Raw genomic sequence first — 24,039 nt, 5'->3', positions numbered from 1 at the left:
CTCTGGTTGCACTCTCATCCTCACCAAGCACTTCGATTTCCTAAGGACGAGCACTCAGACTTCACACTGCAGTGACCTCTGCAGACCGTGCACTTCAACTTGTGGGCAGGTCTGATCCAGCTTCCCCCTCATGGTGATGTCAGGCCTTGGCCCCCACCCTGCTCCCCTTCTCCGGAGCTGGTTCAGTGTTCTGTCAGTTCCTCTTCAGCTTCATTTCACATAATACACCTGCTTCCCCCAGCCTCCTTCCACAGTGTGAGCTTTGTGGTTCTAGATCCAGCCCAACTTTCTCTCTGGCCAGTCCCTCATTTCCTCCTTGTCCCAGCAGGTTCCATGTCCGTTTTCCCTTCCTGCCCCTACTTCACCTCCTGTCTCATCCAGCTCAGAGACCAGGATCTCCTCCCTCCCTCCCACAAACGAGCAGGCCACTGCCTTGGTTGGCACCAGTGTTTATTTCAGGGGGAAGGGCTTGAAGGCCTAGATCTGTCCTGTGGGATCCTGGGGCCTCCAGCTTCTCACTTGGCCTTTGGGTTACGGAACTTGCGTCCAGCAAAAACAGCCTTGTCCCCGAGAGCCTCCTCAATCCTGGAAGGCAGACAGAGTCAGGGCTGTGATATTCCAACCCAAGAGCCCTCAGCTCCTTACACCCAGGCCTACTGCACCCACTGTACCTCATGAGCTGATTGTATTTGGCCAGACGCTCTGAGCGGCAGGGGGCACCAGTCTTGATCTGAAGAGGGAAGAGGAATTCCAGGAGTTGCATGAGACCAGGGATGAGGGGTTGGGCCTGGCCCTGAGGGAGCAGCCTGTGGTGGCATTCAACTCCAGGGCAGGAGACCAGGGATCCCAAGAAAACTCAGACAGTCAGCAGAGGGGGGCCACAAGTACCTGTCCCGTGCAGAGCCCAACCACGAGGTCAGCGATGAACGTGTCCTCGGTTTCCCCGGAGCGGTGGCTCACCATCACCCCCCAGCCGTTAGACTGAGCCAGTTTGCAGCTAGGTGGAGAGGACACTCAATAAGGGCCGGTGGGACCTCCTCAGTGGGAAAGCCAGGGGCTAGGTGGGGCTTTTCCCTTCTGTTCTGGGGAGTGGGAGATTTGAGGGGAGGGTGATGACTAAGTTCTTTGGGAAGCAGGAGAGAAGGGGAGAGTCTTGATCTTGAATTTGGGCTCCTGAATGCTGGTGGGAAGAAGCAGAATCTGGGAGACAGGGATGGCACAGGGTCGGGGTGGGGATGAGGCATGGCAGGGCAACAATGGCCAAGCTCTTGGGGTGAGGTCAAGAGTTAAAGCCTTGAGGTCGAAAGGGCGGGGTGGGTCAGGAGCCAAGGGAAAATCGGACTTGGAGTTAGTGGGCAACCCTGTAGCTGGACTGGGTATGGGTGGAGAGAGGCCATGACGCCCCAGGGCCAGAGGCACTCACGCCTGGATGGATTCGGTCACTGAGCCGATCTGGTTGACCTTCAGCAGCAGGCAGTTGCAGGCCTTCTTCTCCACGGCCTGGGTAATCCTCTTGGGGTTGGTGACTGTGAGGTCGTCCCCCACGATCTGGATGTTGACCCCCGAGAGGAACGAGGTCCAGGTAGCCCAGTCATCCTGGTCAAAAGGGTCCTCGATGGAGACCACTGGTAGGAAAGGGGAGCAGGTTCGGGTTAAAGGTCAGAAGGGCCTCACAGAGGAGTGACAGGTCAGGAGAGTTTGGGTGGAGATTGCAATGGCGCTAAGGATCGGAAGGACTGAGTTGGTGGCAGTGGAGATGCCGAAGCCAGTGTGTAGGGCAGGTGCTGGAGACTCAAGCAGGAGCGATGGAACACCCAGGGTCTCACCAGGATAGTTCTTGATGAAGCTCTTATACAGCTCCCCCAGCTTCTCCCCACTGATGTGCCGTGCGGGGTCATCAGGTGACTTGAAGTCGAGATCATACTTCCCGTGGCGATAGAACTCAGACGCCGCCACGTCCATGCCAATCACCACCTTGTCGGGGTAACCAGCTGCCTGGATGGCGGTCTTCAGCAGCTCCAGGGCTGGGGGAGGGAAAGAGAGGACCCGAGGCTCCGGTGCACCCCGTCTCCATGGGGACCCAGGGGTTCTGCCCCTCCGAGTGCTCACACTGACCTTCATTGTTCTCCAGGATGTTGGGTGCAAAGCCGCCCTCATCACCCACATTGGTGGCGTCCTTCCCATACTTGGCCTTGATGACCCCCTTGAGGTGGTGGTAGACCTCGGCACCGATGCGCATGGCTTCCCTGAAGGATCTGGCTCCCACGGGCAGGATCATGAACTCCTGCATGGCCAGCTTGTTTCCAGCATGGGAGCCCCCGTTGATCACATTGAAGGCCTGAGATGGGGAGAGGGTGCTTAGACCTGGGCATCGATGTGGAATCCTGGATCCCCTACTTACTGAAGGGTCTAGGATGAATAATTTTACTCCTCAGAGACTCCTTCCTCATTTCCATAACATGGGGACACCACCTGCTTACCTGCAGGATCTTATGTGTTAAATTAGAGCAACTGGATGTAAAGTTCTTAGCCTGTGCCTGGTGTAGCAGCTAACACTGATACGGCACTTACTACAGTCCAGGCACTGCTCTAAGTGCTTTACATACATTTTATTGGCTCATTTTATTCTCAAAACTACCCTGTAACTAGGTACAATTTATTATCCCTCACTTTACAGATAAGGAAACTGAGGCATAGAGAGATTAAATAAACTTGCCTAAAATCACACAACTAGTAAAGGGACAAAACCAGCATCCAAACCCAGCAGCTTGTCTCCAGAGCTCAGGCTCTTACACAATCTAGCTAGTAAGTAACAATAAATGGTAACATTATTATTGCAATGAAATTCAAAGGATTTCCATAAAGAGCAAATTTGGTTTGATAAGTATTAAAGAAGATACAAAAATAAAATGCCAAGATCTTTGCCATGAGGAAGCTCTCGATCTGATTTGGGGTTGGAGCACAGGGCAGAATGAGAAATTGGAGTTACTGAGCCTGGGATTGGAATGTGAAGGAACCCGGTTACATCAAGGGAAAGAAGCAGAGAGAGGTTAAAGGGAAGGTTTCGATTGTGGGAAAGGGGGAGGGCTGGACCGCAGCAGGAGAGGTTCCATTTCAGGAAACCATTTCTTTGGAGCTGGGTCTGAAAGGTGGACTTTCCAGGGGCTGCTTATGCCCTCCCTGCTGGGTGGGGTCACTGTGGGATGTGGCGGGGCAGCTGCACTCACAGGGACCGGGAGGATCAGGTCTGGGTTGCCGGCGAGATCTGCAATGTGTCGGTAGAGCGGGACCCCCTTCTCAGCTGCTCCGGCCTTGCACACGGCCAGGGACACGCCCAGGATGGCATTGGCCCCAAACTTGGCTGGAGAAAGCAAGTACAAAGAAAGTGTGAGAGCCCCTCGCACAGGGTTTAGGGTCAGCTCCTAGAACGTCCCTTCTGGTCACCCCAGAAAGAATCCAGAACTCCAAACCACTGGGCACTGTGTTTGTTAACAGATCTCTCCCCAACAGCCTGAGGTGCTCTGGGAACACCCAGCCCAGGGGAATGTGTCGGCTTCACGGCTGTGTCCACAGCCCGGCCCAAGCCTGGCACAGGGCAGGCAGCAGGAAATGCCTGTGCGATGAATACAAATCCAGCCAGTTACGGTGTGCCCCAAAATGCGAGACACAGAAATAATCCTAACCGGACCTCAGTCCGCGGTCTCTCCCCCGCCCCTCCCACAGCCCATCCCGTCCCCTGTCCCTGGCCCTTCACTCACACTTATTCTCTGTCCCATCCAGCTCAATCATAAATTTGTCAACTTTTTCTTGATCCACCACGCTTAGTTTCTGGAAGAGCAGGTTTGAGGAGGGGAGAACAGAGGTTATATTTCTCAGGAGTCAGGGCATGTGCTGGAGGAAAGAGAAGTGCAGCTAGTTGGCTAGTTGGGGCAGACGGGATGGCTGGCCAAGCCTGAGCTGCTTGGGACCAGGTAGCAGGTGAGGGGGAGAGAGGGTCCTCCACTTGCCTTTTCCAGCAGCGCGGGGCCTAGAGTCTTATTGATGTGTTCCACGGCCTTCAGGACCCCTAGAGGCCGAAGCAGGGGGTTCAGATCTTCTATTCAGTTAGGTCTCTTCCCGTGGCCCCCAGCTCCTCAAGAGCTTTGGGTTCCCGTCCTCTACCCTGTGCAGACATGGCATATCACGTCCTGAAACCACCCCCTTGGTCTTTCCTCACCTTTCCCCAGGTAGCGAGATTTGTCTCCATCTCTTAGTTCCAGAGCTTCATAGATACCTGTGGAAGCTCCACTGGGCACAGCTGCTCGGAATCGGCCTGAGGTGGGAGGAATTGGAAGATCACAGAGAGTCAGTCCCATTCACCCCCAAAGGACTGATGTCTCCTCTCTGAGCCCAGGGACAGGAGGCAGTGTAGAGAGACTCGTGCTTCTCCGTGCTGGGGAGCAGGCTGGAAGAGCAAGGCCTGGGAAGAAGGCTGGGAGAGGGGATCCCAGAGAAAGGAGCGGATGTGGCATAGAGTTGGGGGGCAAAGGCAGATGGAGTTGGGGTCTTCCCAGGTAAACCCATTCAATGGGCCTGTTACCCTTGGCCGTGTGCAGGTCCACCTCCACTGTGGGGTTGCCCCTGGAGTCCAGGATTTCTCGGGCAAAGATTTTCTGCATGGCCATGGCTGCAGGGTGAGAGGTGTGAGTGAGTGTGGACAGTTGACCTCTTAAGGAACCTGAAATCCCTTACCCTTTAAGAGTCTTCCCGCCCCAAGAAGGCAGGTGCTGGAGCTAAAAATATCCCACAAAAAGGTCACAGACCAAAGTGGCAGGCGCAGCCCCTCCCCCACTCAGAACAGCTTCTATTCCACTCTCCCATCTTAAGAATCTGGAGGCCTCTCTTAAAACTCCACTACTTGCTCAACCCCACCTCCTGCAAAGCTGCACTTCTGCCTTCTCCCTCCACCCTCCGGCCAAGTACTCTGTTCTCCACGGATTCCTAGCCCTCGGATCCTCTCCTGTTAGTCTACCTCATTTTCCTGCCCCTCAGCCTTCTCCAAATCCTCAGGGTCCCCAGATTCCCCCACCTGGCTCCAACTCTAACGACGCTTCTCCATCGTCTCTGCCTGCCTCTCTTCACAGTCTCGTTTGTTTCCCTGTCCTTGGGCACCCCCATCCTGCTTGCTCCAACCCCTCCAGGCTTCTCAAGCACCCCCAGTCCCAGAAGGAAAAGAATGCTGACATTTCTCCCCTTTCTCCAAGAGGCACCACCCTCACCTTTGACCACCCCTATCCCCCGGGGCTGAAAGATTCACCAGACCTGGGATTTCTTCGCTGGGCTCCGAGTCTAGGTGGCAGCTGGGACAGTGTCAGGTCACCCCCTCTCAGGCTGGGCATTTATCCTCCAGCCACCCTGTACCCCAGCCAGCCCCGCCTCTCACCCTCTCCATCTTCCCCCTCCAGCCCGGCTGGCAGCCAAATGCCCACTATAGCCTAAAACAGAAGCCTTTGACCCTAGACACCTGCCCCCTTCCCAAAAGATCAATGACTTACCCCCTCCTTTCTCTCGGTTCCCCAGTAAAAGTCCTTATTTTTAATTCCACTCCTGGGGAGAAACAGGGGAGGGGCTTCAGAATGGGGTGTGTGTGTTTCTCCTCTCCCCAGGATTATATTCCTCTTTTGCAAAGGTTAAAGAGGAACTAGTGCCCTTTAGGAAAGGCCAGGGGTAACCTGAGTCCTGCAGGGCTGGGGAGGGGGCCTGGAAGAGGGGCTGCAGGAACGACATCCACACGTGCTCAGCTCACTTGGAGGGCGGGGGACTGCCTCTGTCCTCAATGGGGGCAGGGGCAGGGGGTTCTGGGCAAGCTCTGAGCTCTAAAATTGAACTCCCCACTCAGAAGGTAAGACAGTCTCACCTCTCAGGGTCCCCATTGCGGCCTCCCTCGGCTCCACCCCATCCTACCCTCTCTCGGCCAGCAAAGGCAGTGGGGGAGACGACAGGCTGACGAATTTAGACAGGCCCTCAGAGTTGGCGCGGCGCCCTACTGACAGCGCTAGGACAGCACTTATCGCCCTGCGTGGAGACAGTCAGGAGCCCTTTCCCCACCGACCTCGGGCGCTTCAGGTCGTGATCCCAGCCCATCAGTGAATGATGCTGAATCAAAAGTGAAAAAAATGAATGGACGAGAGGAGGGGGTGCCCCTTTCTGAGCGTCTGACTGCCGGGGGCCAGTCGGGTGGTCGGCTAGCAGCATTGCAGGGAAGTGGGTCTCTGCACTCGGTGACTCTCTCCGCCTCGGCGGGCCTGGCGGGAGTGAGGTCTGCCCCGACTTTGGCCGCAGCCCCTGCCGGGAGCTGAGGGCACGCCCGGGCTCCGGCCGGCGAACAAGGGTCATCGGCTTCCCTGCTCGTCGCCCCCGACTCGGAAGCCCTTCCCGCCGGCGCCGCAGCGGCCGGCGCCCGGTGACTCAGCCCCCGGCTCTCTCCCGAGCTCCCTTCCCCGCCCTGCCTGCCCCGCGGTGTGTCTCCCAGCCCCCACCTCAGGATCCCTACCCCCGGTCTTCCATCTCGCCCTCCCCCCCCTTATCTCTGGCCGCTCCCTCTCCGGAGATTTCCACCCTGGGGCACGGGGTGCGGTAGGCCAAGGGTCAGGAGACGGCGCGCGGGGAGCGCCGCCACGTGCCCGCATGCGGCCCCGCCCGAGCCGGCCAGTGATTCAGCCACCGCGGCTGTCGAAGAACACGGGTTCGGGGAGCGTGGATACCCCTGGGGTTCGGAGTGGCCGCGAGGGCACCGCGCCCGCTGGCGAGGACCGGAGAGGAGCGGAGCCCCTTCCCGCCCGGGAGGCGCCCCTCCCCCGAGGACCGGAAGTGGCCAAGCCCCTCAGCTGCCCGGGCGGCCAACAAGGGCTAGTTTACCTAAGCAGGCCTCCGGGTCCTGCCCCACCCTCTTCCCGGTGGGCGGTGAGTGAACTAATCGCACACAAATTCTTACCATAAGTTTTACTGAAAAAGAAGAAAAAACTTAACGGGCCAAAGTAGAAGGGACTTTCCCCTTCTTGAAAAAGTTGCAATCTTGAAACCGCTTAGTATTCTTCCGCCTTGAAAAATAGGCCCGCCCTTCTCGCCCCACGGTCGCTCAGTGACCTCTGCAGAGACGGGCCAAGGGGCACGGCCGGTGACCCAAACTGCTGACCGGGGGATGGGCGGAGCTGGGACGTGGGGGTGAGGCCTGAGGCTGGAGTTGATCCAGCGCGAGGGATAATCCCCTGGAGTCGAGGTGGGCTCCTGCCAGTGCCACTGGTGCCGCCCGGGTAGATGCTGGGGACAGAAGTGTCCCTGGTGGATGCCTTCAACTCTGAAAACGGCCGGGGTATTTTGTCACATTTCCCTCTACTCCCTTACTTCTTGAATAAATAAAATCAAGGGGGGCAGAAGCGGCAATGCGCACGCCTAGCCCCCGCCCCTTCCGCCCGGCGGGAGACACGTCCCCGGCAGGCCTTCCTTCGCAGGGGGTTCAAATCCGTCCCGCCCGGTGCGCCCGGGCGTGCGCCCGCGAAGCCAGCCGCCAACCCCAACCGCGCCACGCGCTTTCCCTCCCGGCCCCGGCGCAGGCGCGAGCGCAGGCGCCGCCGCCGCCCGCCGTTCCTTTCCCCCAACCCCCCCGCCGGCAGAGGTGGGGGAAGGGGGAGTCATTCCGTTTAACCCTGAGTTACCCGAACCCTCTTTAATTTGCTAAATTTGCAGTTTGCTAATTCTTTCTCTTTTCACTTTTCTTTCTCCCTCTGGCTCACTCCCTTTACGTACACCAAAGTCTGACATTCTATGCGAAGTGGAGGGAGCCCTAACCCTAACCCACCCCCGCCCCCCATCCTTTTTGCGTCGCTTTCCATCGAACTCTGCAAATTTTGCAGTAGGGGGAGGGATTTTTTAAATTGCATTTGCAAAGTTCGCTATCTGGGCAGGCGAGGAGAGGGAGGGAGGGAATGGGGAGCAGGCCCCGCCCCCACCGCCCTTTGCAAATAAAAATCTAGGGGGGTGGGGAGGAGCAGGAAGTGGCGGTGCGAGGGCTGCTGCACTGCTAGCAGAGCCGCGGTCCGGACAGCAGCGCGTGCCCCAAGCTCTCCGCCTTCCCCCGTCCGCCAGCCCGAGGCAGCCCGAGCCCAGCCCGTGGCCCCAGCAGCAGCCCCGAGAGCACCCCAGTAGCAGCGCCATGGCCGGCTGGAACGCCTACATCGAAAACCTCATGGCGGACGGGGTGTGTCAGGACGCGGCCATCGTGGGCTATAAGGACTCGCCCTCCGTCTGGGCCGCCGTCCCCGGGAAGACCTTCGTCAACATCACGGTACTGCGAGGCCTGCGCGGAGACTGGCCAGGCTTGCACCCTGAGGGAGGGACTTGGGTGGTGGCGGGCGCGGTCTGGGGAGGGCAGCGAAAGGCCGTGACCCGGTCCTTGCCCTGGAAGTGGCGCGAATGGTGGCTGCACGTGAGCGGGTCCCTCCATGGCCCCCTGAGTCCTACGCCCCGGGCGGCGGCGCCCAGCCAGCCCGCCGCTCTGCTTTCCGCGACGGGGCGTTACATCCGGGACACAGGGCGGGGAGGGGCGCACCGCCCGGTGCGGCGGCCCACTTCCGCCTCCTCCAGGGTGGGTCGGGCACGCACCGCAATTTCCGCTCGGGATTGTAATTGAGAAGGGACTTGGGGACCCCTGGACCCCTAGCTCTACTTCCGGCCGCCAGCTCGCGCCCCCTCCACCATTGTTCCACCTTATGGGGGAGGGAGCCCCAGTCGCACGGCCTGGGTCCCATGCCCGTCCTCCGTGGGCTCCCTGCCCCTCCCAACTCCGTAAGAGAGGGCTAGGCCGCCACACGACCTCCCCCTACCCCAAGTCGGCACGTTGGACTCAACATTCCTGTGAGGCCAGCCCCGGAAGTCCCCTCGCCCTCCCTTCCCGCCATCCGGCGGGGCCTGGAGCTGGGGAACTTTGTGAGAAGTTCTAGGACAGTATGAGTGAGGGAATAAGGGACGACTACTGCTGTCCCCATCACCACCTCCTATAGCCACACTGCCCGGAAGTGGGGAGGGGAGCGGAAGTTCGAAATGGGGGGGAAGGGGATTTCCGGGCGGGAGGGGACCGGATGTGGGGATTTGGGGTGTTAAGGGGGAGGGGGAGATACGTTCCCTGGGGTATCTAGCTGGCTTTCCGGGTCTAGTCCCAGGTCCCCTCCAAAAGTTTTTCAACTTTCCCGGAAAGCCCCCAGGCATCTGCTTCCTCATCTTAGAGCATAAATACCTGGACCTAAACTCTAGGCTACTTGGAGACCCAGGCGTCCGGGCCCCTAACAACTCCTGCAGAACCTTTGACCAAATAAGGGCAAAGTTGCTTCGCCTGCTTTGCCCGCCCCCTCCCTTTCCCTCTTCGCTTCTGCTTTTCCTGAAGTAGTTATGAGCATCCAAAGGCTCCCCACTCCATTCTCTTAACTGGTTTTTGGCCCCCTTTATTTTCTGGGTTTGCTTTTCCTTATTAAACGACATCTAAGTTTCCAGAGGAATATGTTGTCCCTTCTTATTACCGTTCTCTAGGTTTGAAGATCATGATCTTTTTGTGTACTAACTTCCAACAGTCCTGAGTCTCTCAAATTTCACGGATGTGTACAAAGCACATAACATACATATCTCCCCCCCAGGGGGTTTAGCTTCCCGGAGAAGTGGAAGGCAGGTGGGTCCTTGGAGAAGAAGGTGGGAACCTTGGTGTACTAACTTGATGGGTGCTTGATTCCCCTTCCAGCCAGCTGAGGTTGGTACCCTGGTTGGCAAAGACCGGTCAAGTTTTTACGTGAATGGGCTAACGCTTGGGGGCCAGAAATGTTCTGTGATCCGGGACTCACTGATGCAGGACGGGGAATTTACCATGGATCTTCGTACCAAGAGCACCTGCGGAGCCCCCACCTTCAATATCACTGTCACCCTGACTTCCAAGAGTGAGTTTGAGTCTTACCCTTTCTCTAGCTCCAAAATCTCTAATGTACTTCCTTCTGTTAATTTTTTGGGTTCTTCTGTGTGGATCACCCAGTATGAAGGGATCAGACCAGGTTTCTACTCCCAGCCTGCTGGATGCTGGGACATTGGATTGTCCCTTCAGTTCTCAGTTCCTCGTCTTACAATGTAAAGAAGTTGAACTGTATTACCTCTTAAGTTCCTTCTTGCCTTGAGCCTTTTCAGATGAGAAACTTACTATTTTCTTGGAGGAGGTAGACTGTTAGTCATAAGCCAGCACTTAGCTCTTGTGTTTTGAGCTCTTTTCTTAAAACTTGGAGGTGGCAGGCTCATCCACAGCCGTTTCTAACCTGAACACGAGTCAACTGTCCACAAACCTTTGACCCCTAAATTTTACTGTGTTCCTTTCCAGCCTTTAAGCTTGATTTTCCTCTTTTGAAAAGCCCTATTGTTTCAGGGTGACTGACAGCCTGCCTGTGTGGGGGGGGTTGGGAGAGATGAGGTTGGGTTACAGCCCCCAGGGCTGGACAGCTGCTGAACAGCTGCCCGGGGGTGGGATTGTGACACCTGGGTCCTAGCCTCCTTTCTCTTTCCTCCAGCGCTAGTCCTGCTGATGGGCAAAGAAGGTATCCACGGTGGTACGATCAACAAGAAATGTCATGAAATGGCCTGCCACCTGCGGCGTTCCCAGTACTGACCTCGTCTGTCACTCCCCACTGCTTTTGCACCCCTCTCCTTCCCACACACACATACACCATTTTTATTTTTTGGGCCATTACCCCACACCCCTTATTGCTGCCAAAACCACATGGGCTGGGGGCCTGGGCTGGATGGACAGACACCCTTCCCCCAACCCATACCCCTCCTGTGTGTGGCTGGAAAATTTTTTTTGGTTTTTTTTTCCTGAATAAAAAAGATTATACTGACAAGGTGCTGTGTGGTTTTAGCCTGGGTGTCAGGATGGAGGACAGCCACTGTGATCTGCCTCCTTCATCCTGGCTTGGGGTCAGAAGCAGCAGAAGGGTTGAGGCACTACAAAGTCTAGGATTTTGAGCTTGCTTTCATGTCCAGGATTAAACACCTGCCTCAGACCCACCTGGCCAGGTGGGCCAGCCCTACCTAGGTCCTCAGTGTGCTAACTGAATTGGTGGATAATGGAATAGAGCCATCCAGACCAAGAGAATGGGTCCAGGCCTGCGGGCAAGGCAGGGCCAGTTGAGTCATCCTCACATGTGGGTGGGGCTCCCCCTCTCGGAGTCACAACAGATGCTTACTGGGGCTGCCCTTAAGACTACAGGTTAGCCTCCCAGCACTCCCTTGCCCACGTATGGCAGAAAGGGGCAATTCCCCAAAAGGATAAGTTTACCTGTGTGAGAATGACCTCACCCTTAGTCCACAAAAACAATTTTATTAACTCAATAAATGAAAACCCCATCCCTTTGTACCCCCAACCCCTTCAAGAGGATGGAGTTGAATAAGGGAGAAACCTGGGGTGGGAACGACTCCTATTCCTCGTCTCCTATCCCTCAACGTAGAAGACCGTAGAGAGGAAGAGGAGCTGTGCAAATAGGTCATGGGGGGAGGGGGGAGGGGAGAGGGGAAAGGGGACTACTAGACCAGGATGGCAGCTGCAGAGGTAGAGGGTGAGGGATCTGTGGGAGACCCAGGAAGGACTAGGGGAGCTGGGGCTAGAGAGCCAAAGGAGGTGGCAGGTGTGGGGGTGGAGCCCAGAAGTGGGGTCCGTTCTGAAGCAGGGTGGTCCCTTGGCTCCCCTTCCTCATCACCCTCTTGCTCCTGGGTTTCTTCCTCCTGCTCCTCATCCCCAGGACCCCGATGAACAGGCTGCTTGCAGATGGGGCAGGTCTTCCGGGTCTGAGTGAGCCAGGGGTCCACACAGCGGATGTGATAAGCTGCCAAGAGGAATGAGATGAAGCACGTGGTGCCTGCTGGTGGAGTGGGGGGGCACGGGCGCAGGAAGTGAGGGCCTCACCGTGAGCGCAGGGGAGCACCCTCAGCTTGTCCCCATCCTCATATTCATCCAGGCAGATGGCACACACATCATACTGGTCTCCTGGTGGAAGAAAGTTCTTTTACTGAGCCATCCTGGACCAGGGCCCACAAGAACTCACTCTGGGAGGCCTGTGGTGGAGCTAAACCCTGCAAAAGTTATTTTCTCTGGTTCTACAGAGCCAGTGGAAGAGCTAAGACTGGAGCAGGGCAGAACATGAGGAATCCAGGGTTAGACCAAGTAAAAAAACAGAGGTAAGAAAGGAAGTGGTTTTTGGGGGGGAGGTATGAGGGTGGAGAGAGGGAGTGGGAGGAGCAAAAACGGGGCAGGGCTTCTGCCACAGCCTTATATGGGCACTGGAGGCTCCAGTGCCGAAGACCCAGCCCCTCCTTACCTGTGTCTTCCTTCTCTGGCAGAATCTTCCCCACTCCTTCCATTTTTCTGCTTTCTCCACCTTCTCTCTTATGAGCAAGGTCCTCCATCTCCCCCCCAACCCCAACTATTACATTTAATCATTTTTGCTTTCCATTTCCTGCTCTAATCCTGTCCTGTCCTCACTGTATGTATGCGTAAAAAGAGAAACAAAGGTGGCGTCTCAAGCTGACACCTCCCTGCCATCTCTGCCTCTTTTCTCCTGGGCTCCAACTCCTTCAGAACCAGGGAAATAGTGGGAAAGGCCTACTCTCCTCCACCCTCCTCACCCTTCTGATAGTCATGTGTAGGAATCTGTTTCAGTTGCTCTTTGGTCAGTCGATTCCTCTGGAGCCGTTTCCTGTGCTGGATACAACGAACTATCTGGTGAAAGGGGGAGTGGATGGATCAGTCTTGGAGAACAAATCTGGACAATCCCGTACAAACCAGCCCTATCTTGCAACCCCAGAGCCAGTCTGGCTTTAAAGGCCTCAGCTCTTCCCATCTTGGTCCCTGAGCTACTCACCATCACTGCTCCCATGGCCAAAACCAGTAGTCCCACAATCCCTGTGAAAGGGATGAGGTAATAGCCCAAGGGGAAGCTATTGTCTGGGACCAGAAGCACCCGAGCCCTGGGAAAAGGAAGACGAATATCAGAGGGGCAGGAAAGGCAAAGGGACAAAGGAAGAGGGACAAAGTAACTGGCTCTGGACAGGGCCCACAGAGGGGGAAGGGGATGGGAAGAAAGTACCAAGAAGCAGAGCATGATGGGCCTGAGGCTGAATGGGTGGGGCACGGGCTTGGACTCCAGGTTGGCATGGAAGTGCTGAAGGAAGAGTAGGAAGGAGGGACACGTCCTACCCCTTCTCGTAGACAAAGAGGGCACGCAGGTATTCGGAGCTTCTCTCCCCAATAAACACAGACGGGATCCAGATCTGCTGCTGGATTTCCTCTGCAGGGATTAGGGCATTACACTGGGGACCCAACCTTCCACACGAATCCTTTGGTAACCCTGGCATTTGGCTCTCTTGCCCCATTCCACCTAAAGGACTGATTTCTTTTCCCTAAGGCTTCAGCCCTCCCGCCGTCTCTCAGTCTAAGCTCTACTGAAAACCCAGCTGTCCAGATCCTCCAACCTTACCACTATTCCACACCATATTCAGAAGTTCATTGGAATTCACGTTGTGTACCACAGCTGCACCATACCCAGCCTTCTGAGCATTTAGGACCTAGGGAGACAAGGCAGATAAGGAGCCATCGTGGGCCTTGCAACCTTTCATTCCTGGTGCCTTTTTTACCCTCAGCCTCCCAGCTCCCACTCCACATTCAGCAACCTTGAGGTCAAAGTTGCAGTCGAATCTTCGAAGCAGTGCAATAAAGACTGACCCGTTGACCGGGGCTGGGGGTGGTGGGGCAATGGGGCTGCAGGCATTGTCTGGGTGAGCCTCCACAAGGAAGCCCTGGAGAAGAGAAGCAAACAACAGCTGGATTTCATCTCCCTAGGTGCTGCTCCCCACAGGTCCCACCAAGCACAACGGCCCCCACAGGTCACTGGGGTCTGAGCGCATTCCTGGGGTCTGAGCGTCCCACCAAAGTCAGATGTCTACCTCTTCTCTTAGCTTCCTGAAGATGCAATCACATCAAACAACATCCCTTTACCAGACCCTCCATCATCCCTCTCCCTTTCCCAGATGAGCTAATATATACTCCACACTCCTAGCTAATTGTTTTGCCTTCCAGTTTCCCACTGATTGTAATTCAATTCTCCATTCATCCATGTCACTTTCTCAAGTTGTTTCACATTCCCTGCTCTAATACATACTCGTAGGGAACATATTCCCGTTTAAAAAAAACACAAGACCAAACCCAAACGGAGTTATTTGTGCTGACCCCCATGTCACCAAACTCAATACTTAATTAAAATTTTAGCCTCCCCCAGGAATGGAATCTTAAACCACTCTGGAGTTACTTGGTCAGCACTAGTGAGGTAATCTGCCTGGTAGACCCCTGCAGTCTCCCAAAGAAAGGAGATCTTGCCACAATCTAATCTTTGCTAGTATAACTTCCTTGCACCACCCACTTCTGGCTATAAGTCTGTCATTTTGTATAGTCCTTCAGAGATCCTTTCTATCTGCTAGGTGGAATGCTGCCTGATTAATGGGTCATTAAATAAAACTAGTAAGAGCTTTAAAATTTACTCAGTTGAATTTTTTTAACATCTCCCTTTAATTTTCCAATTACCCATCTCACAAACAACTATACTGATGTCTACGGCCCAAATGAGTTCTTGCTTATGTGGCAATCTTTGTGAAAAACTACTACAAAATTGCTTATCTAATTCTCAAAATAACACGTGATAACTTCTATTATTATCCCATTTTACAGTAAAACAAACTAAGGGTCAGAGAGATAATTTGTCTAAGATCATAAAACCAGTAACTGGCTCTAGAGACCCTACTGATATGCACCACTCGTCCTGCCTTTTATCTCAGTCCACTTTCAGTCTCCCCTCTAAGGCTCAGAGTTCTAGAAGTAGACTTGGTATTCTCCCTCCAGATTCTGGATTCCACCACACTAGATGTGCTCTTGCACTTAGTTCCTAACTTGACTCTCTTCCTACCTCCAGCTTCACCCAAGAAAGGCTCCTCAACCCCTACCCAGCGGGGAGAATTCAGGGAAACAGGAAAGAGGGAAGAAAATCACCTGAAGTCCCTCCTGGCTCAAGGTAGCCCCAAAGAGAGCTGGGAGGTCTGCAAAGTCCATGCTGGCATTGTGGTCCGAGATCTGCGGACAAGAGTCCATGTCTGCCCTTCAGCCTGCAACCTCTCCCTTCGGCGCCCTTCCCCTAACGGCCCCTCAGACTCACCGCTCGAATGAGCCCCCGGGTGGGGGCCGCTCCCCACAGCACAGTGGCCACAACCACAGGAAGCGGGAAGGCCGCAGGGTGCATGGCAGCGGGAGGGGAGAGGCGGAGAAGGCCGCGTCCCGATAACAGGAGCAGAAACGGAGTTCTGCGTCCTCTCTTGCCCTCCTTCAGGATCCCAGGGGTCCAACCACCCCCAGGTCCCACTTCCCAGCTACATGGGGGCGCGGGGAAGGACCCCCGACTCGGGGAGTGAGACAGCCAACCCGTTTAATGGAGCTGGGAGGGAGACACCAAAAATACCCCTTTCTGGTACAGGAATAAAACGGGGAAAGGGAACGGAGGCAAGCACAGGTGACAGAAAAACTTCTGGAAGGGTGGGGGAGCTCAAGGAGGTGGGACTTCCGGCCAGGTGGGCCGTCTTTCCCTCCCCTGGAAAAGGGTTTCCGGCAAATAAAGTCAGGCCGCTTCCAGCAATGGACGCTTAAGACGAAGGACTTCCGGTCCTAAAAGGCCGATTAAAAGAAAGGTTAGAGGTGGAGGGAGTGCCTGTGGAGATGAAAGGAGCACCGAGGCCCCAGAAGACGACTTAGTCGCTTCTCCGCTAGTGCCCGAGATCCCTCAGCTGACCGGTTTACAAACCTCTCCTCCTCCCTCTGGCCACCGCCGCCGTACCTTCAACTCTCGCGAGAATCCTCACCACACTCCCTCCCACCTGCTGACGGCTTCCTCTATCTATCGCGAGAGACCGCCTAACTAGTCTGGCTCACTCGATCTCGCGAGATCTTCAAATACCCTCCCCTCTATTTTCCCGCGACTCCAATTCGATAAAAATTGCGCCTATGCTCTGGCTGCCTAAATTGCTACACCTCGTCCCCTCACCCATTCTTGAAGCTCCTCCTTCAGCTTCGCCTTACTCCCGGACGCCTTTGCGCTCGCGCCTGCGCCTGCGCCAACTTTCAGCTGGCGCTGGACCTGAGCGCCGGGGCGTGCGCGGGCGCCCTCGCCCCTGTTGCGCGCGCGGTGTCACCTTGGGCGCGAGCGGGGCCGCGCGCGCACGGGTCCGGGAGCCGAGGGCCATTTAGTGGCGATGGCGGCGACGGCGAGTCCCGGGGCTTGTGGGATGAACGGAAAGCCCCGTACCTCCCCTAAGTCCATCAAGTTCCTGTTTGGGGGCCTGGCCGGGTAAGCTCAGGCCCCAGGGATGGGACAGGAGGAGGCAGGGACGGGTGCCAGGAACCGGGCCCTGTTCTTTGGGTGTGTTGCAGTGAACCGAGGTGACACGGGGTCATTGCTGTCCCCATCGTATTACGAGGTCCTTGATGGGCTGCTAGGATCTTTTCACCCATCGCAGGGCCCCTTCAGGGCTGCATACACGGCCCCCACCGGGCCACCAGGGTTTCCCAACCCATTGCTTGGCTCTGCGGGGCTGTTTGGGGTTTCAGGTCATTGCATGGCTCCTGCTGGAATACGTGGAGTCCCAGGTCATGAATGCCCACCTCTCCTCCTTGGGTTGGACTGCATGCAATCTCTGGGTCACTGCTTGACACCCTGGGAGCTGTATGGAACACTTTCATTGCATGGCCCCTACTGGACCGCTGGACTTTTCAGACCCATTGCTCTTGGTACACGCAGAGACTCTTGTACACATGCCCACCAGCCTCCGAACATGTAGTCAATCGCATGGCAGGCCCTGCCCTTTGTAATCTCTTGTTGCCGGGCTCCAGGGGGCTTTGGTAGATCTGGCACACCTAGCTCTTGACTCCACCCCTGTCTTCCCCCAGGATGGGAGCTACAGTTTTTGTGCAGCCCCTGGACCTGGTGAAGAACCGGATGCAGCTGAGTGGGGAAGGAGCCAAGACACGAGAGTACAAAACCAGCTTCCATGCCCTCACCAGCATTCTGAGGGCAGAAGGGCTGAGGGGCATTTACACCGGGTACTGGGGCCAAAGGATGGGGGTAGAGTGTGGGTTGACAGCTCTAGACTTTGGTTTGATGCACTGACCCCTTCGCTCCCCAGACTGTCAGCTGGCCTGCTGCGCCAGGCCACCTATACCACTACTCGCCTTGGTATCTATACCGTGCTGTTTGAGCGCCTGACTGGGGCTGATGGTACACCCCCTGGCTTTCTGCTGAAGGCCCTGATTGGCATGACTGCAGGTGCAACTGGTGCCTTTGTGGGAACACCAGCTGAGGTGGCTCTTATCCGCATGACCGCTGATGGCCGGTGAGTTCCAGGTCTGAGCCTGCCCCCAGCCCCATTCCCTGGAATCTAGAACTGATTTCTTATTCTAGATCTAGAGCACAGCATTCACCTGTTCACAGTATTCTGGCCTCCCTTTCTTTGCCCCTGTGGGGGCAGGGTGGTCTATCCCAAACTTGGTCTCTCCCTACCTTCCCACCAGGCTTCCAGCTGACCAGCGCCGTGGCTACAAAAACGTGTTTAATGCCCTGATTCGAATTGCCCGGGAAGAGGGCGTCCCCACACTATGGAGGGTGAGTGAAGGGGCTGGAGACTGGGGATGTGGGGTCAGGTCTTGGGCATTTCTGACTTCTCCCCCATCCCCCCCACCCCAGGGCTGCATCCCTACCATGGCTCGGGCCGTCGTTGTCAATGCGGCCCAGCTCGCCTCCTACTCCCAGTCCAAGCAGTTTTTACTGGACTCAGGTGAGACCCAGAGCTGGGCCCTCAGCTCCCAGCCTAGCCTGGGCCAGCTCTGAGCTGACTGCCACCCCCTGCTCTGCCTCCTCCAGGCTACTTCTCTGACAACATCCTGTGCCACTTCTGTGCCAGCATGATCAGCGGCCTGGTCACCACTGCTGCCTCTATGCCTGTGGACATTGTCAAGACCCGGTGAGTATGCAGACCTGGGCCTGGAGAAGGACCGGAGAGCCCTCTTTATGTCTCTCATGCCCCTGCCTCCTCTCCTTCAGGATCCAGAACATGCGAATGATTGACGGGAAGCCGGAATACAAGAACGGGCTGGTGAGGAAGCAGGTCTAGGGGCTTGGGCTGCTGGATTGGATGCCCTGGGAGTGGGGGTGGGGGATAGCTGGGTAAGAGGAAGAGGGTCCCAGAGGCCAGGTCCCAGCCTCAGTGCCGTGCCTGCCTGGCTGTCTAGGATGTGCTGGTGAAGGTCGTCCGCTACGAGGGCTTCTTCAGTCTGTGGAAGGGCTTTACACCATACTATGCCCGCCTGGGTCCCCACACTGTCCTCACTTTCATCTTCTTGGAGCAGATGAACAAGGCCTACAAGCGTCTCTTCCTCAGTGGCTGAGGCGAGCGAGGGGCCTGGAGCCGCTGTGCCGGGGCTCCCACTCGCCCGCTGCTCCTGCAGTCAGTGTGCCCCCCAGGGGACCTAGACTCTGCTGCCCTGGGCCCCTCTATTTATTTTCCCTCCACAGTATGGTTCTCTCCTCTGTGATAAAGGACTTTTGGTCTGTCCTGCCCCTGCTCCAGCTTGCCCTCTTTGTCCTAATCATCATGATCTCTCTGTCCCTGCCTATGCCTTGCACGGAGGTGGGCAGCTCCCTGCAGATTTCTGGTCTCCTCTTGGGTATTAGTTTCAGGGCACATAGTACAGCAGAAGGCCCTCCTTCTCAGTGGGGAAACCAAGGCAGAGCTGAGGGGACAGGAGAGAGCCGAAGCTGTCAAGATGATCAAAGGTCTGCAGTGGGAGGACATGGCCCTTCCTTCCTCCACCTCACTGAGGACGTAATCAATAAATTGGATTGATGACACCACCCCCAAATCTGGAGAGTTGTGGGCGCAGGAGGGGGAGGAGACTGGACAAAGAAGCGGATGCCCCTGGAGAACAGGAATTGGAGTTTTTAAGAAAAATTATTAAAGAAAAAGTACCCGCTGTTTTTATGCAAATGTTATGTAAATCAGTCATGTCACAGCAGCTGAAGGGTGAGAAAAACCCAAACTCCAGGCCCTGTGTGTTGCTTCCCAGCCCCTCGCTCAAGAATGCAACAGATGCCCAGGTCATTTCATGTAATCCCCAGGAAAAACCTTTGGGGTCTGGTGACTGTTTCTGCAGCCTGAAGAGGGAGGGAATAGAGTCTGAGAGGGGAAGGCTGACCTGTCGGGGGCAGAGTGGGCACAGAGCCGGGCCCCCAGAGCCTGGAGGCTTGATGTGAGCTGTAAGCTCGGGAGAGTGACTGCCTTCTCCATTTCTTTAGGAGATGTGTGACTCCCAGGCCCTGCCCTCAAGGAGCTTAGGAACCTCTTGGGGCATAAAAGGGCGTAGGAAGGTCAATCGGAAGGAGGGCTGGGCGGCCCTCCCACGAGTCCCGAAGGCTTCTCCCGAGCCAGGCCAGGGGACAGGCAGACGGCAGGTGGGGACTGTCGCCTTGGCAGAACCTCGTCAGTAGAAGAAGTTGAGCTCAGCAGCCTGGCGGTGCAGCCGGGCCCTCCCACCTCTGCCTCTTTTCTTACCCTCTCCGTGCACATGCTGGCCTGGGCCACAGGGGCCACTTTGAGACACTTGAAGCCTGGACCTTGTCCTTAAGGAGTGCCAAGTCCAGAGGGGAGGATGACACAGGGAAGCGGAGTCAGCAACAGACCGCTGCGGGGTGATGTGGGGCACCCGGGCCAGCCTGGGCGACGGGAGACGGTGCACAGTACCCCACTGGCCAGAGAAGTGGGGCGGGGCAGCACTCCCGGCCCACTGAGAGCAAAGGCTTAGAGGAGAAACGCGGGGGAGCAGGTGATCTCTGCAAAGTTTGTAATAGCTGGAGCACAGGCTGTGAAGTGTCTGCTGTGGAAGGGGAAGCTGCACTGTTAGATGGGTTGGTGTACGGAAGTCCTCGATCGCCAAGCTCAGGAGTTGTCCTCTATATCGGAAAGAGTTCAGAGCGGGAGAAAGATGCGGTCAGGGTTTCAGGTTAGGATTCTTCCTGCATCATCTGGAGGAAGGGGTCTCCGTGGAGCCAGAAAGGCTCAGCCCTCACTTCCATTCTCTGGACCCTAAGTGTTGGCTTGGGCTGGAGGCAGGAGAGAAAGCTCTACCCAACGTGGTCAGGTGAATGGCAGAATCCGTGGCACCAGGGGAGAGAACTGGGCTCCATCTGCCTACCTCCTGGCTTGACAGCAGGAAACCGAGATTAGTTCAGTAAAACCCATCAAGATGGTACTCACTGCCGGGCCCTCCCCTTCCCTTCCTGCTGCCCTGGGCAGAGCAGGAGAGCTGCGTTTCTGAGGCCACGGGTGCCAGGAGGCACCCACCTGTCCTAGTACTGCAGGTTGCAGGCAGATGGCCTCAGCAGTACCACTGAGCTCCCAGGAAACTTCTGGATCTTGAGCTGGAGCTTGCTTGTGGTTGGCCTGGTGGGTGGTTACCCTTGGAGGAGGGAAAAGGCAGCCCAGGCAGGGGAAGTGCAGGCCAAGACTAGAGCTTTTGGGGGTGAGCGGTGCAACTAGGGTGGGGCAGCTGGGGCCTTGGGAAGGCTGGTGATGGTGCCCCAGCCTCGTTTCCCTCTCCAAAAGAACGAACATTCTATTTTTAAATTATTTTTATTATACAAATAATATATGATGGTGGAAAACCAGAAAATGCTAAGCAGAGGAATAGAAAATAAAACTACCCGTATTTATACCACCCAGAGACAATCAGGGCTCTCACATCTTGACATCTCTTCCCAAGTTTCCTTCAATACATGGATACATGTGGGAACCGTGCTATATTCTGTTTGTTGTTTGCTTTTTCCTAAAACTTCCCCAGAGTGATGGTAATAACCTAGTGGTCTGGGAACCCCACCGTCCATGCAGCATCAGGAGCTCTCTTTGTTCTGTGACCCACCCAGCTCCACCATCTCACTACCTCTCCAGATATGCTGGGTCTGGGATTGTGTGCCCGGGGTGTGGAGAGGAGGCTCCTGACAAAGAAGCAGTAACGAAGCCCTCCCCCGACCCTGTACTCTGTACCCACCCGCCCCCAGGTAGATCCCAATAGGAAAGCCCATCAGAGTCTCTCTCGAGGTCCCCAAACCACCCCCCGTCAGAGGCTGTGGCCAGAGTACCTAACAGCCACTGTCCCCAGCAGGTCCTGACCACGACCCATGCTCAGGGCTGAGGGCCTCCGTCCTGCCAGTAGAGGCCCCACACGGCCGTTAGGCCGCACCCACAGGAAGAGGCTAGAGCGGAAAGTGGGGAGCGAGCCTTGGAGGAAAAGCAGCCAGGCCCAGGCCACTGTCACTTGCCTTCCCCTCTGCAGCTCTAGATGCGAGGTGTGTGTGACTGTGGCCAGGGCCTGTGGTTGCACGTGCTGGACCCAGAACAGCAGCAGGATGAGGACCACAGAGGCAAACAGGAGCCAGAGGAGACCCAAGATATAGAAGCCCAGGAAGAGGCAGCAAAAGTCAGAGTTGAGAAAAGGGTCATTTCTGGAACTCTCCGCATTCCACTGAGCCACCCCCTGGGCCTTCAGGAGGTTGACAAATTCAGAGATGGTGGCTGTGGTGGATTCTAAGATAGTGGGAAGTGAAGTGGGTTCTGTGGAGGTTAAAGATATGGTGGGCTCTGGGGTCTCACTTGTGGGCTCGGGGGTGCTCGGGGCTGTGGGCTCGGGGGTGCTCGGGGCTGTGGGCTCGGGGGTGCTCGGGGCTGTGGGCTCGGGGGTGGGTTTTAGAGTCTTGGAGAATGTGCTGGGTCCTGTAGAAATTCGGAACGTGGTCTGTTCCTTAGTTGGAGGCAAGGAGGACACTTGGGGGCCTAGCGGAGCAGTCGGCACGGAGTAAAGCAGGCCCCAGTGGGTGGTGTGGGCACTGGTGTGGGTAGAGAAGCTGCCCGCAGCCCTTGTGGTAGGCACCTTGTCATCCTCTTCGTAGACATCGTAGTCTATGCTGTCCCTGTCGCCAGGGGTGTGGCAGCCCTCCCCTGAGTAGGTGTAGACAAACGTGTTGGGCAAATTGACACACCCCACGCTCGTCACGTTGGGGGTCATGGCCTTGGCTTCCACACCCTCCTTCCATATGTACACGTTGTTGGCATTGTCCTGCAGCCAGTGGCTGAAATAGAGGATCCCGCAGTCACAGAACCAGGTGTTGTCGTGGAAAAAAGCAAAAGGCAGGAGGAGGTCCCCAAAGAAGCCTTTTGGTATCGTGCGCAGCAAGTTCCGCTGGAGGTACAGGGTGTCAAGTTCCTCCAACCCATCCAGGAACCCAGGGGGCAGCTCACTCAACCCGTTTTCAGCCAGGTTGAGCTTCTTCAGCTTGGGCGTGGGCTGCAGGAGCCGGGGGGGCAGAGTCTTCAGCTTGTTGCCACGCAAGTAGAGCTCATGGAGGTGGCTCAGGCCATCCAGGGCATCAGGAGACAATGAGGCCAGCTCGTTGAAGGAGACGTCCAGGGTATAGAGTGCCGGCAGCGCCCGTCCCAGCAAGGGCAGGCTTCTCAGCGTATTGTGGGATATAATCAGGGTCTCCAGCCGGGGCAGCGTCGCGTCAGTCTGCAGGCTGGTCAGCTGGCTCTTCTCCAGGTGCAGCTGAGTGAGGTGAGTCAGATGCACCATGGACACCATGGAGAAGGTGCCCAGGGGGTTCCCACCCAGGCGGAGGATGTTGGTTTCTGCTTGCAGACCTGGAGGTGGTGCCTTCAGCCCCTTATTTTCACAGTTCATTTCCACCTCACTGGCCACTTTGCTGATGCCACAGATGGGGTGGGAGCGTGAAGGGCTTGGCAGCAGGAGCAGCAAGAGGAAGAGAGGCATGGGGACCTGTGGGCAAGGGGGGCTTGAGTGGGCGCCCCTCCGGCCCCCAGCAGTATTCCTCCAGGCCCCAGCCCCCACTGCAGCCTCCAGGATCCCTTCCAGAAACTCAGCTCCCACACCTCCCCTCCTCCACTCCCCTTCCCTCCCCTTGCCCCCCAAAGCCTAAACTGCTAGCTCCAGGTCCTTGGCTGCTATCCGTCCCTCAGGCCCCCTCCTCCCCCGGCCCCAGCTTACAGGCCAGCAAAAAGACCTCCGGAGCCACAGAGCTTCTTCCAGGGTGTGACTTGGTCCTTCTCTCTTCCAGCTCCAGGGAGGGCCTGGTCAGCGGCAGGAAGGGGGTGGAGATGGGGAGGAAATGCCAGCCTGATAGGGGGTCCTGGGACCCGGGGATCGGTCCGCTCCCGGACGCAGGCCCTTATCACCTCCTCCCACAACTTTCCCCAAGCCCTCCTTTTGGTCCCGCTTTTGCCTACTAGCCTTCTTCACCAGGAGATTGGGAGCGGACTCCAACCACCACCCTCTCCCAGCTTTAAAAAAAACCTCTCCAGCTGCCCCTCTCGTTACCCCTTCACAGCGGCATTCTTTCTTCTTCTTTTTTTTTCTTTTTTTTGGCCACACCACACGGCATGCGGGATCTTCCCCAAACTCGTGCCCTCTGCATCGGGAGTGCAGTCTTACCCACTGGACCGCCAGGGAAGTCCCACAGCTTCATTCTTCGAATTGCCTAACTTTTACCCTCGCCTCCCTCTCCCTCCTCATCCCACTCTAGGCTGTTTCTCCCCCGCCCCCACTCCATGGACTCAGTTCTTACCACGGTCACCATTGACCCCCAAGCCTCTCCGTCCACTGGACACTCCTCGACATGATCTTACTTGTCTTCCAAAGCCTGAACACCTGTGGCCACTCCCACTTTGGGACTCATGACAGTAATTTTTCCTTTTTTAGATTTTTCTTTTTAAATTTATTTATTTATTTATTTATTTTAATTTTTTTTTTTTTTTTTTTTTTTGCGGTACGCGGGCCCCCCACTGCTGTGGCCTCTCCCGTTGCGGAGCACAGGCTCCGGACGCGCA

General features: G+C 56.3%; 5 protein-coding genes across 12 annotated transcripts in view; 2 read left to right on the top strand and 3 right to left on the bottom strand.

Annotated features, from left to right (window-relative positions):
• Positions 1–349: 349 nt before the first annotated feature.
• ENO3 (enolase 3) lies at positions 350–7,334 on the bottom strand. 4 transcript variants are annotated; one of them, XM_024127574.3, is made up of 12 exons: positions 6,974–7,334; positions 5,535–5,586; positions 4,580–4,666; positions 4,217–4,312; positions 4,008–4,066; positions 3,759–3,828; positions 3,228–3,361; positions 2,116–2,338; positions 1,827–2,024; positions 1,424–1,625; positions 889–997; positions 350–730 (listed from the first exon to the last, which is right to left on the bottom strand). In XM_024127574.3, exons 3-12 carry the CDS (start codon positions 4,662–4,664, stop codon positions 383–385), a joined length of 1,524 nt encoding a protein of 507 aa, XP_023983342.1. In that variant the 5' UTR covers positions 4,665–4,666; positions 5,535–5,586; positions 6,974–7,334; the 3' UTR covers positions 350–382. The 4 variants fall into 4 exon arrangements, with proteins under 4 accessions (XP_023983342.1, XP_023983344.1, XP_028340394.1 ...); XM_024127576.3 differs by lacking the exon at positions 6,974–7,334 and adding an exon at positions 6,744–6,833; XM_028484594.2 differs by lacking the exons at positions 5,535–5,586; positions 6,974–7,334 and adding an exon at positions 5,302–5,339 and having other exon boundaries at positions 434–585; positions 672–730.
• A 663-nt stretch (positions 7,335–7,997) lies between these two features.
• PFN1 (profilin 1) lies at positions 7,998–10,904 on the top strand. Its single transcript, XM_007109187.3, has 3 exons — positions 7,998–8,323; positions 9,767–9,959; positions 10,575–10,904. The coding sequence occupies exons 1-3, from the start codon at positions 8,192–8,194 to the stop codon at positions 10,670–10,672; spliced, it is 423 nt and encodes a 140-aa protein (XP_007109249.1). The 5' UTR covers positions 7,998–8,191; the 3' UTR covers positions 10,673–10,904.
• Positions 10,905–11,367: 463 nt separating this feature from the next.
• Positions 11,368–15,976, bottom strand: RNF167 (ring finger protein 167). 2 transcript variants are annotated; one of them, XM_007109176.3, is made up of 10 exons: positions 15,900–15,976; positions 15,261–15,763; positions 15,098–15,178; positions 13,729–13,854; positions 13,536–13,623; positions 13,256–13,346; positions 12,921–13,026; positions 12,685–12,778; positions 11,966–12,046; positions 11,368–11,885 (listed from the first exon to the last, which is right to left on the bottom strand). In XM_007109176.3, the coding sequence occupies exons 2-10, from the start codon at positions 15,342–15,344 to the stop codon at positions 11,587–11,589; spliced, it is 1,050 nt and encodes a 349-aa protein (XP_007109238.1). In that variant the 5' UTR covers positions 15,345–15,763; positions 15,900–15,976; the 3' UTR covers positions 11,368–11,586. The 2 variants fall into 2 exon arrangements, with proteins under 2 accessions (XP_007109238.1, XP_054938604.1); XM_055082629.1 differs by lacking the exons at positions 13,729–13,854; positions 15,900–15,976.
• A 231-nt stretch (positions 15,977–16,207) lies between these two features.
• SLC25A11 (solute carrier family 25 member 11) overlaps positions 16,208–24,039 on the top strand; it is a 23,811-nt gene continuing 15,979 nt past the window's right edge. The window contains exons 1-8 of one of the 4 annotated variants that reach the window (XM_007109175.4): positions 16,212–16,442; positions 17,042–17,194; positions 17,278–17,484; positions 17,663–17,753; positions 17,835–17,925; positions 18,012–18,111; positions 18,192–18,243; positions 18,380–19,001. In XM_007109175.4, coding sequence (XP_007109237.1) covers positions 16,348–16,442; positions 17,042–17,194; positions 17,278–17,484; positions 17,663–17,753; positions 17,835–17,925; positions 18,012–18,111; positions 18,192–18,243; positions 18,380–18,535 — 945 coding nt within the window. In that variant the 5' untranslated portion in view covers positions 16,212–16,347 and the 3' untranslated portion in view covers positions 18,536–19,001. Of the gene's footprint in view, positions 16,443–17,041; positions 17,195–17,277; positions 17,485–17,662; positions 17,754–17,834; positions 17,926–18,011; positions 18,112–18,191; positions 18,244–18,379; positions 19,002–24,039 lie in introns of those variants that run through there. The other 3 variants (XM_028484600.2, XM_055082630.1, XM_028484601.2) reach the window with 3 other exon arrangements.
• GP1BA (glycoprotein Ib platelet subunit alpha) lies at positions 21,260–23,897 on the bottom strand. The gene has a single exon (XM_007109174.4). It carries the CDS (start codon positions 22,964–22,966, stop codon positions 21,260–21,262), a length of 1,707 nt encoding a protein of 568 aa, XP_007109236.2. The 5' UTR covers positions 22,967–23,897.

Source organism: Physeter macrocephalus, unplaced genomic scaffold (assembly GCF_002837175.3).
Source record: "Physeter macrocephalus isolate SW-GA unplaced genomic scaffold, ASM283717v5 random_171, whole genome shotgun sequence".
In the NCBI taxonomy this organism is placed as follows: domain Eukaryota; kingdom Metazoa; phylum Chordata; class Mammalia; order Artiodactyla; family Physeteridae; genus Physeter; species Physeter macrocephalus.
This window is presented reverse-complemented; position numbering and strand designations above follow the sequence as displayed.

Bases quoted from the DNA above. Each gene is read 5' to 3' on its own strand.
- ENO3 (XM_024127574.3), bottom strand. From the start codon at position 4,664: ATGGCCATGCAGAAAATCTTTGCCCGAGAAATCCTGGACTCCAGGGGC. The intron at 4,313-4,579 runs GTAACAGGCCCA...CTCCCACCTCAG, and splicing joins GGACCTGCACACGGCCAAGG to GCCGATTCCGAGCAGCTGTG. The intron at 2,339-3,227 runs GTGAGTGCAGCT...TCCCCATCTCAG, and splicing joins ACCTGATCCTCCCGGTCCCT to GCCTTCAATGTGATCAACGG.
- PFN1 (XM_007109187.3), top strand. From the start codon at position 8,192: ATGGCCGGCTGGAACGCCTACATCGAAAACCTCATGGCGGACGGGGTG. The intron at 8,324-9,766 runs GTACTGCGAGGC...TTCCCCTTCCAG, and splicing joins AGACCTTCGTCAACATCACG to CCAGCTGAGGTTGGTACCCT. The intron at 9,960-10,574 runs GTGAGTTTGAGT...TCTTTCCTCCAG, and splicing joins TGTCACCCTGACTTCCAAGA to CGCTAGTCCTGCTGATGGGC.
- RNF167 (XM_007109176.3), bottom strand. From the start codon at position 15,344: ATGCACCCTGCGGCCTTCCCGCTTCCTGTGGTTGTGGCCACTGTGCTG. The intron at 13,855-15,097 runs GTGATTTTCTTC...TCTCTTCTCCAG, and splicing joins TGAGCCAGGAGGGACTTCAG to GGCTTCCTTGTGGAGGCTCA. The intron at 13,347-13,535 runs GTAAGGTTGGAG...TAATCCCTGCAG, and splicing joins GAATATGGTGTGGAATAGTG to AGGAAATCCAGCAGCAGATC.
- GP1BA (XM_007109174.4), bottom strand. From the start codon at position 22,966: ATGCCTCTCTTCCTCTTGCTGCTCCTGCTGCCAAGCCCTTCACGCTCC.